This window comes from Salmo salar, chromosome 13 (genome assembly GCF_965601325.2).
Source record: "Salmo salar chromosome 13, fSalSal1, whole genome shotgun sequence".
NCBI lineage: Eukaryota > Metazoa > Chordata > Actinopteri > Salmoniformes > Salmonidae > Salmo > Salmo salar.
In genome coordinates, this window is record NC_138303.1 from 106,566,684 (window position 1) to 106,578,173 (window position 11,490).

Here is an 11,490-nt window from a genome sequence, read left to right on the forward strand (position 1 = left end):
GGATCTGCAGAGAAGAATTGGAGAAACTCCCCAAATACAGGTGTGCCAAGCTTGTAGCGTCATACCCAATAAGACTCACGGCTGTCATCGTTGCCAAAGGTACTTCAACAAAGTACTGAGTAAAGGATCGGAATACTTATGTACATTTTTACATAAAAAAACTGTTTTTGCTTTGTCATTATGGGGTATTGTGTGTAGATTGATGAGTGGGAAAAAAACTATTTAATCAATTTTTGAATAAGGCTGTAACGTAACCAAATGTGGAAAAAGCCACTGTCTGAATACTTTCTGAATGTACTGTGTTTTCTATGGGTTGTTGATATGATGATTTGAGTGTTTCCATTATTTCGCCCCTATGTATCCTGAATAAATCAGACTGCTGTGAGAGATAACAAACCCTGTGATTCTCTTCTCCAGCTTCAACAGGCTGGACCTGCCTACCTACGAGTCGTTTGATGACCTCCGAGAGAGGCTGCTGATGGCTGTGGAGAACGCTCAAGGCTTCGAGGGTGTCGATTAAACTAACGTCAGCCATCTTGGTTGAATACCACCACGGAGACGACACACCACCACAGGACAGAACGTTTAAAAACCAACTGCCACAGAACGTTAAAAAAACAACTGACTGACTGCCATTCTACAGCTGCAGACCGTGGCCGTAGCAGGGTCATCCTGCAAGCATGTTATATGCACATGATCAACCACCGAGGTTACTTTGAGACTGTAGTGAATGTGACAGAGACAACGAGCCATGTCTGTCTTCTCCTATGTCAAGGTGCTGGGGAACATGGCCACTACAGTGTAGCCAATGCAAAACACTGCACCCCTGTCTGAAATCTGCAGTGCTGGAATCTCTGATGCTTTTCAATATGAATATCTCTCCTGTTGTTGTATTTGACACCCACCATCCCTGTGACTTCACTGTGCTGTGGAGTGCATAGCCTTAACCTGCTGGTTACTGCATTCTGTATGAAAGGAATCAAATTACTACTCTTCTCTCTAAGTTAAGCTGCCTGTTACTGCATTCTGTATGAAAGGAATCAAATTACTACTCTTCTCTCTAAGTTAAGCTGCCTGTTACTGCATTCTGTATGAAAGGAATCAAATTACTACTCTCTCTAAGTTAACCTGCTGGTTACTGCATTCTGTATGAAAGGAATCAAATTACTACTCTCTCTAAGTTAACCTGCTGGTTACTGCATTCTGTATGAAAGGAATCAAATTACTACTCTCTCTAAGTTAACCTGCTGGTTACTGCATTCTGTATGAAAGGAATCAAATTACTACTCTCTCTAAGTTAACCTGCTGGTTACTGCATTCTGTATGAAAGGAATCAAATTACTACTCTCTCTAAGTTAACCTGCTGGTTACTGCATTCTGTATGAAAGGAATCAAATTACTACTCTCTCTAAGTTAACCTGCTGGTTACTGCATTCTGTATGAAAGGAATCAAATTACTACTCTTCTCTCTAAGTTAACCTGCTGGTTACTGCATTGTGTATATATAATCACTGATCGATTGGAATCCTGCATTGATCAATCACTACTTAACTCCTCTCCAGGTTACCTTACTGCTACAGTACTACACTACCAGATAACCTTAGGAATGCTAACCAATCACAGATTCACTAATGAGGATATAAGCCTAGCCATGTCTCTCTCACTGTTCGACTACTATGCCTGCCTGGTCCCACCTCTCTCCCTACTTCTCCCTCCCTTCCTCTCTCTCTCTCTCTCTCTCCCCCCTCCCTTTCTTTCTCTCACTACCTCACTCCCTACCTCTCTCTCTCTTTCCCTCTCTCTCTCTTTCCCCCTCTCTCTCTTTCCCCCTCTCTCTCTTTCCCCCTCTCTCTCTTTCCCCCTCTCTCTCTTTCCCCCTCTCTCTCTTTCCCCCTCTCTCTCTTTCGCCCTCTCTCTCTTTCGCCCTCTCTCTCTTTCGCCCTCTCTCTCTTTCGCCCTCTCTCTCTTTCGCCCTCTCTCTCTTTCGCCCTCTCTCTCTTTCCCTCCCTCCCTCCCTCCCTCCCTCCCTCCCTCCCTCCCTCCCTCCCTCCCTCCCTCCCTCCCTCCCTCCCTCTACCTGTCTGTAGAATAAGGTCTATCCACCAGGGAAATGCACGGGGCTTTTTCTCACTACAAGGACTCGTTATTATTTTATTTTGCAAGCCAAGAAGGAACGGGATAATTTTTATTTGAATTTTAATGTCGTTATTATTATCATTGTTATGGAAAACACACTTCTGACTTATTTGTACCGATGATAAACGTTTACTATTTTGACTGTGTATAAGAAGACTGTGTAAATCTGGCCATTGGAAAACAATGATATTAGGGTGACTTAAATAATAACATGGTTATTGTAGTGCCAAGAAAACAGCATGAAAATGTTATCTTGTGTTTGCTTATTCTCTTTGGTTTAAACTAAGATCCTTCTTGGGATAAAAAGGAACCATTTTGTGAACTCAGAGGTTTTCCTCACAATGGTAATATCAATACTGTTATGCTTATCCTTCCCTGTTTATAATGCTGTAAATTCATTTCTTGAAAAACATTTAGAAATTGTTTCATTATTATATATACATGTATAACATGTAATAATAAAGTATTAATAATGAATAACACATGAAGCTGAACTGTGAGAGGTGGCTGTGATTTGCCACTAATAGAAGAGCAGCAAGTTCTTCCAATAGAACATGTCTGTTGTGTTCCAAATACCACCCTATTCCCTATAATAGTGCATTACTTTTGACCAGAGCCCTATGGGCCCTGGTCAGAGAGCCCTATGGGCCCTGGTCAGAGAGCCCTATGGGTCCTGGTCAGAGAGCCCTATGGGTCCTGGTCAGAGAGCCCTATGGGTCCTGGTCAGAGAGCCCTATGGGTCCTGGTCAGAGAGCCCTATGGGTCCTGGTCAGAGAGCCCTATGGGTCCTGGTCAGAGAGCCCTATGGGTCCTGGTCAGAGAGCCCTATGGGTCCTGGTCAGAGAGCCCTATGGGCCCTGGTCAGAGAGCCCTATGGGCCCTGGTCAGAGAGCCCTATGGGCCCTGGTCAGAGAGCCCTATGGGCCCTGGTCAGAGGGCCCTATGGGTCCTGGTCAGAGGGCCCTATGGGTCCTGGTCAGAGAGCCCTATGGGTCCTGGTCAGAGAGCCCTATGGGCCCTGGTCAGAGAGCCCTATGGGCCCTGGTCAGAGAGCCCTAGGGCCCGGTCGGGCCCTATGGGCCCTGGTCAGAGGGCCCTATGGGTCCTGGTCAGAGGGCCCTATGGGTCCTGGTCAGAGAGCCCTATGGGTCCTGGTCAGAGAGCCCTATGGGCCCTGGTCAGAGAGCCCTATGGGCCCTGGTCAGAGAGCCCTATGGGCCCTGGTCAGAGAGCCCTATGGGCCCTGGTCAGAGAGCCCTATGGGCCCTGGTCAGAGAGCCCTATGGGCCCTGGTCAGAGAGCCCTATGGGCCCTGGTCAGAGAGCCCTATGGGCCCTGGTCAGAGAGCCCTATGGGTCCTGGTCAGAGAGCCCTATGGGTCCTGGTCAGAGAGCCCTATGGGCCCTGGTCAGAGAGCCCTATGGGCCCTGGTCAAAAGTGGTGCACTAAGTAACAGGGTGCCATTTGCGATGCAGATTTTGTTTTGGTATTGTTTATTTTCTTATTTTTTAACACCACTAAACCTAAAGGGCACTTTATCCATCACACTAAGGTCATGATGCCTACCTGCCTGTCGTATGTCTTTTATCATTAACTTGAATGTGATTTATTTTTCATTGAGAAGAGCACCTGTTTACCCCGGTGCAATATCTAAATTATGTCCCAATTGGCACCCTATTCCCAATGTAGTGCACTACTTTTGACCGGAGCTCTATGGGCCTTAGTCAAAACTAGTGCACTATATAGGGAATAGGGTGCCATTTGGGCGTACCCCAATAGTCCTGTAAATCTGCCTGCTGCTAATATAAAGTGACAGTCGTGAAGAATGGATCTTCACACTCGTCCTCCTCTCTCTCTCTCTCTCTTCCTCTCCTCCTCTCTTCCTCTCCGTTATCTGTTCATCGCTCTGTTCCTGCTCCACTAAGTGGTTCACTAGTGTCCTCCCTCTCTCCTTATGTACTTGTTTTTTAGGGGTTGTTCTTTTTTATTCATGGAGAAAATTAAAAGTTCACTTTTGTTAAATTCCACAACAAGCCCTTGCGGTTCATATAACTTGAGTCAAATTAAAACTGAAACATGGAAACTCAGTGTTGTTGTGTGAAATGGTTCTTGTTTTAACATCCAATAATACTTATTAGAGTTTTCTGTTGACTTTGGGTACGTCGTTTTAGGTGAAAATGCACCCAAAAAAGGCCTCCCGAGTTTAACTGATAAAGTACCCCTAATTTTCCAATGTTATTTAACGTAGTGTTAAGGATATTACATTTTTAGACAATGCTCTCCCTTTAACAATTATAGTGGTTTTCTGTTCCATTTATTTATGCAATAGCAAACGTTTTAAGCTCGCAGGTTTTACTTTAAACCAACTTCCCTTGACCAGAATAAAGTGGTCATGTCCTTGACTTTTCCAGGAAGAAGAGAGCAGCTATTGTGACATTTCATTATGAGTACTGGGCAGAAGTCTAGCCATATTGTGACATTTCATTATGAGTACTGGGCAGAAGTCTAGCTATTTTGTGACATTTCATTGTGAGTATTGGGCAGAAGTCTAGCTATATTGTGAGTACTGGGCAGAAGTCTAGCTATATTGTGAGTACTGGGCAGAAGTCTAGCTATATTACATTACATTACATTACATTTAAGTCATTTAGCAGACGCTCTTATCCAGAGCGACTTACAAAATGGTGCATTCACCTTATGATATCCAGTGGAACAACCACTTTACAATAGTGCATCTAAATCTTTTAAGGGGGGGGGGGTGGGTTAGAAGGATTACTTTATCCTATCCTAGGTATTCCTTAAAGAGGTGGGGTTTCAGGTGTCTCCGGAAGGTGGTGATTGACTCCGCTGTCCTGGCGTCGTGAGGGAGCTTGTTCCACCATTGGGGTGCCAGAGCAGCGAACAGTTTTGACTGGGCTGAGCGGGAACTGTGCTTCCTCAGAGGTAGGGGGGCCAGCAGGCCAGTGGTGGATGAACGCAGTGCCCTTGTTTGGGTGTAGGGCCTGATCAGAGCCTGAAGGTATGGAGGTGCCGTTCCCTTCACAGCTCCGTAGGCAATCACCATGGTCTTGTAGCGGATGCGAGCTTCAACTGGAAGCCAGTGGAGAGAGCGGAGGAGCGGGGTGACGTGAGAGAACTTGGGAAGGTTGAACACCAGACGGGCTGAGGCGTTCTGGATGAGTTGTAGGGGTTTAATGGCACAGGCAGGGAGCCCAGCCAACAGCGAGTTGCAGTAATCCAGACGGGAGATGACAAGTGCCTGGATTAGGACCTGCGCCGCTTCCTGTGTGAGGCAGGGTCGTACTCTGCGAATGTTGTAGAGCATGAACCTACAGGATCGGGTCACCGCCTTGATGTTAGTGGAGAACGACAGGGTGTTGTCCAGGATCACGCCAAGGTTCTTAGCACTCTGGGAGGAGGACACAAGGGAGTTGTCAACCGTGATGGCGAGATCATGGAACGGGCAGTCCTTCCCCGGGAGGAAGAGCAGCTCCGTCTTGCCGAGGTTCAGCTTGAGCTGGTGATCCGTCATCCACACTGATATGTCTGACAGACATGCTTAGATGCGATTCGCCGCCTGGTTATCAGAAGGGGGAAAGGAGAAGATTAATTGTGTGTCGTCTGCATAGCAATGATAGGAGAGACCATGTGAGGATATGACAGAGCCAAGTGACTTGGTGTATAGCGAGAATAGGAGAGGGCCTAGAACAGAGCCCTGGGGGACACCAGTGGTGAGAGCGCATGGTGCGGAGACAGATTCTCGCCACGCCACCTGGTAGGAGCGACCTGTCAGGTAGGACGCAATCCAAGCGTGGGCCGCGCCGGAGATGCCCAACTCGGAGAGGGTGGAGAGGAGGATCTGATGGTTCAAAGTATCAAAGGCAGCAGATAGGTCTAGAAGGATGAGAGCAGAGGAGAGAGAGTTAGCTTTAGCAGTGCGGAGAGCCTCCGTGACACAGAGAAGAGCAGTCTCAGTTGAATGCCCAGTCTTGAAACCTGACTGATTAGGATCAAGAAGGTCATTCTGAGAGAGATGGCAGGAGAGCTGGCCAAGGACGGCACGTTCAAGAGTTTTGGAGAGAAAAGAAAGAAGGGATACTGGTCTGTAGTTGTTGACATCGGAGGGATCGAGTGTAGGTTTTTTCAGAAGGGGTGCAACTCTCGCTCTCTTGAAGACGGAAGGGACGTAGCCAGCGGTCAAGGATGAGTTGATGAGCGAGGTGAGGAAGGGGAGAAGGTCTCCGGAAATGGTCTGGAGAAGAGAGGAGGGGATAGGGTCAAGTGGGCAGGTTGTTGGGCGGCCGGCCGTCACAAGACGCGAGATTTCATCTGGAGAGAGAGGGGAGAAAGAGGTCAAAGCACAGGGTAGGGCAGTGTGAGCAGGACCAGCGGTGTCGTTTGACTTAGCAAACGAGGATCGGATATCGTCAACCTTCTTTTCAAAATGGTTGACGAAGTCATCCGCAGAGAGGGAGGGGGGGGGGGGGAGGGGGAGGAGGATTCAGGAGGGAGGAGAAGGTAGCAAAGAGCTTCCTAGGGTTAGAGGCAGATGCTTGGAATTTAGAGTGGTAGAAAGTGGCTTTAGCAGCAGAGACAGAAGAGGAGAATGTAGAGAGGAGTGAGTGAAAGGATGCCAGGTCCGCAGGGAGGCGAGTTTTCCTCCATTTCCGCTCGGCTGCCCGGAGCCTTGTTCTGTGAGCTCGTAGTGAGTCGTCGAGCCACGGAGCAGGAGGGGAGGACCGAGCCGGCCTGGAGGATAGGGGACAAAGAAAATCAAAGGATGCAGAAAGGGAGGAGAGGAGGGTTGAGGAGGCAGAATCAGGAGATAGGTTGGAGAAGGTTTGAGCAGAGGGAAGAGATGATAGGATGGAAGAGGAGAGAGTAGCGGGAGAGAGAGAGCGAAGGTTGGGACGGCGCAATACCATCCGAGTAGGGGCAGAGTGAGAAGTGTTGGATGAGAGCAAGAGGGAAAAGGATACAAAGTAGTGGTCGGAGATTTGGAAGGGAGTTGCAATGAGATTAGTGGAAGAACAGCATCTAGTAAAGATGAGGTCAAGCGTATTGCCTGTCTTGTGAGTAGGGGGGGAAGGTGAGAGGGTGAGGTCAAAAGAGGAGAGGAGTGGAAAGAAGGAGGCAGAGAGGAATGAGTCAAAGGTAGAGGTGGGGAGGTTAAAGTCACCCAGAACTGTGAGAGGTGAGCCATCCTCAGGAAAGGAACTTGTCAAGCTCATTGATGAACTCTCCAAGGGAACCTGGAGGGCGATAAATGATAAGGATGTTAAGCTTGAAAGGGCTGGTAACTGTGACAGCATGGAATTCAAATGAGGAGATAGACAGATGGGTCAGGGGAGAAAGAGAGAATGTCCACTTGGGAGAGATGAGGATTCCAGTGCCACCACCCCGCTGGCTCGATGCTCTAGGGGTATGCGAGAACACGTGGGCAGACGAAGAGAGAGCAGTAGGAGTAGCAGTGTTATCTGTGGTAATCCATGTTTCCGTCAGCGCCAGGAAGTCTAGGGACTGGAGGGTAGCATAGGCTGAGATGAACTCAGCCTTTTTGGCTGCAGACCGGCAGTTCCAGAGGCTGCCGGAGACCTGGAACTCCACGTGGGTCGTGCGCGCTGGGACCACCAGGTTAGAGTGTCAGCGGCCACGCGGTGTGAAGCGTTTGTATGGCCTGTGCAGAGAGGAGAGAACAGGGATAGACAGACACATAGTTGACAAGCTACAGAAGTGTTGTTTCTTGTATTATTGTCTCCTGTGTCTTTAGAGAACTGTTTCACTTTGATATCCTTTTTCTTCTGTCCTGATTTTCTCTTTCTTTTCTTCTGTTAACTAGATATTCTTTGTTGTTCTTCGTTAGCTAGCTAGCTTCTTCCAAAAGAGTCCCTAGCAACTGCTTAGCAACTGGTAAACAATTCAGCTTGCTAAGATAACTACAATTTTATGAAAAATAGTTATTTTTCAAAAGCCTATCTTCTTTGTTTGTTGCTTGTTTTTTCTCCTATTCAGTCTTGCAGTTTTCTTTTGCTTTTTTCCGATGTACTTCACTCTAAAAACCATGTAAATTTCAATATTTGTAGGAGCTCATTTTTCAGCTGCTGCTGCTCAAATTGGAGTTCCGGAACTTATGTACTGGGCAGAAGTCTAGCTATATTGTGAGTACTGGGCAGAAGTCTAGCTATATTGTGAGTACTGGGCAGAAGTCTAGCTATATTGTGAGTATTGGGCAGAAGTCTAGCTATATTGTGAGTACTGGGCAGAAGTCTAGCTATATTGTGAATACTGGGCAGAAGTCTAGCTATATTGTGAGTACTGGGCAGAAGTCTAGCTATATTGTGAGTATTGGGCAGAAGTCTAGCTATATTGTGAGTACTGGGCAGAAGTCTAGCTATATTGTGAGTACTGGGCAGAAGTCTAGCTATATTGTGAGTACTGGGCAGAAGTCTAGCTATATTGTGAGTATTGGGCAGAAGTCTAGCTATATTGTGAGTACTGGGCAGAAGTCTAGCTATATTGTGAGTACTGGGCAGAAGTCTAGCTATATGGTGACATTTCATTGTGAGTACTGGGCAGAAGTCTAGCTATATGGTGACATTTCATTGTGAGGACTGGGCAGAAGTCTAGCTATATTGTGAGTACTGGACAGAAGTCTAGCTATATTGTGACATTTCATTGTGAGTACTGGACAGAAGTCTAGCTATATTGTGACATTTCATTGTGAGTACTGGACAGAAGTCTAGCTATATTGTGACATTTCATTGTGAGTACTGGACAGAAGTCTAGCTATATTGTGACATTTCATTTTGAGTACTGGACAGAAGTCTAGCTATATTGTGACATTTCATTGTGAGTACTGGACAGAAGTCTAGCTATATTGTGACATTTCATTGTGAGTACTGGACAGAAGTCTAGCTATATTGTGACATTTCATTGAGTGTCATATCATTCCGTAAAGAGGGAAAATGCCTAGGCATACATTACACAAAGCTGTTGATGATGCTGTGAGGCAGGTGTGTTGCGTGCACGTGTTTTTTGTTTCGGTGAAGGAAACCCAGTTCATTCACACGGGCGATCTAGGACTTTATGTGTTCCAAGGACGAGCAAATAAAATCAGCCTGTTTGTCCTGGCACATGTTATCAAGCCCCCTCGCTAGCTCTCTCTCTCTGTCTCTCACAAACAAACCAGGGGCCAGAAATCCTTCCAGCAACACGGCTGTTTTCATAAAACTAGAGGACACCTGGGTGTAAACTGCTGCACAACTGCACTGTCACCAACAGGTAGTAACACTTTTTATTTTCAATGAAAGATATTTAGTAAGAGAAATACTGAGCATACCCAAGGTGGCGTGTCGTTTCAATCAGTGACCTATCAATGAGCCACAGGTTTCTGGATGAACTTGACCTCAGTTGACCTCTGTTGGGACTTGATATTGTAACACAGAAAAATGCTCAGAGTAACATCAATTACATTTTGACATACACTACATGAGCAGTATGTGGACACCTGCTCGTCCAACATCTCATTCCAAAATCATGGGCGTTAATATGAAGTTGTTCCCCCCTTTGCTGCTATAACAGCCTCCGCTCTTCTGGGAAGGCTATCCACTAGATGTTGGAACATTGCTGTGGGGACTTGCTTCCATTCAGCCACAAGCATTAGTGAGGTCGGGCAATGATGTTGGGCAATTAGGCCTGGCTCACAGTCGGCGTTACAATTCATCCCAAAGGTGTTCGATGGGGTTGAGGTCAGGGCTCTGTGCAGGCCAGTCAAGTTCTTCCACACCAATCTCGACAAACCATTTCTGTATTGACCTCGCTCTGTGCACTGGGGCATTGTCATGCTGAAACAGGAAAGGGCCTTCCCCAAACTGTTGCCACAAAGTTGGAAGCACAGAATCGTCTAGAATGTCGTATGCTGTAGCGTTAAGATCTCCCTTCACTGGAACTAAAGGGCCTGACCCATGAAAAACAGCCCCAGACAATTATTCCTCCTCCACCAAACTTTACAGTTGGCACAATGCATTCGGGCAGGTAGTGTTCTCCTGGCATCCGCCAAACCCACATTCGTCCAGCCAGATGGTGAAGCATGATTCATCACTCCAGAGAACGCGTTTCCACTGCTCCAGAGTCCAATGGTGGCGAGCTTTACACCACTCCAGCCGACGCTTGGCATTGCGCATGGTGATCATAGGCATGTGTGCAGTTGCTCGGCCATGGAAACCCATTTCATGAAGCTCCCAACAAACAGTTATTGCACTGATATTGCTTCCAGAGGCAGTTTGGAACTCGGTAGTGAGTGTTGCAACCGAAGACAGGTGATTTTTACGCACCAAGCGCCTACCACTTCAAGGCTGAGCCGTTGTTGCTCCTAGACATTTTCACTTCACAATAACAGCACTTACAGTTGACTGGAGCAGCTCTAGCAGGGCAGAAATTTGATAAACTGACTTGTTGGAATGGTGGCATCTTATGACGGTGCCACGTTGAAAGTCACTGAGCTCTTCAGTAAGGCCATTTTACTGCCATTGTTTGTCTATGGAGATTACATGGCTGTGTACACCTGCCAGCTATGGGTGTGGCTAAAATAGCCAAATCCACTAATTTGAAAGGGTGTCCACATACTTTTGTGTATCATGTACACAGTGTGCAGACTTTTCTTTGGGGAAAGCTTGTTGTTGTTGATGTGAAAAGGTAAATAGTATGATTATTGTTCACAAGATCACATCATTAAGAGTACCAACATACTGTAAGTCCCAACAAATGTTGTGGTTTATTTGAATATTAATTCATTGTCGGATCTGTTATGACAGTTTGTAAACAACGGCTGAAGGTAAGATTTGGAGATTCTTCTCTCATCCCTGGCCCCAGGCCATGTCCAACTTTTCAAAGTCAAGCTGTCGAAAATTTGAGTTGTTCATACTGCAGGTTACAGTAGACTAGAGGATGGTGACAGGCAAGGGGACTTTGGTAAGACTTCAGAAGAACACTGCACCATGTAGACAGTGATATGGACAGTTCTGTCTGACTAAGATAACATCTGTGGTCGTATGGGGTGTGTTCTCTCATTGGCATGAGGATCAGGCTCTTCATCACTGGTATTAGATCCTTTTAAAAAAAAAACACTAAGCACACAAAAAGATGGTGGGCAATACATGCAATGAAGGGAAAGTAAAGTTGCTACCTTACAGTTCCTGTCTTTATAATTATAGTTTCTGTAAATTACAGTTACAAAGATATTGTGTAAGATAGTGTCTTTATGAGTAATAGCTGAATGTTAAATAGGTACTGTAGATGCCTGCCTGTCTACCCTACCAGGTTAGTGTGTTGGTGCCCCCCTCCTCCACTACTTAG

General features: G+C 46.5%; 1 protein-coding gene across 16 annotated transcripts in view; it reads left to right on the plus strand.

Annotated features, from left to right (window-relative positions):
- nedd4l (NEDD4 like E3 ubiquitin protein ligase) overlaps window positions 1-4,223 on the plus strand; it is a 122,154-nt gene extending 117,931 nt beyond the window's left edge. For all 16 annotated transcript variants that reach the window (XM_082960560.1, XM_082960561.1, XM_082960562.1 and 13 more), the window contains one exon: window positions 418-4,223. In XM_082960560.1, the coding sequence (XP_082816686.1) occupies window positions 418-520 (103 nt within the window). In that variant the 3' untranslated portion in view covers window positions 521-4,223. The remainder of the gene's footprint in view (window positions 1-417) is intronic.
- The last annotated feature ends 7,267 nt before the right edge of the window (window positions 4,224-11,490 follow it).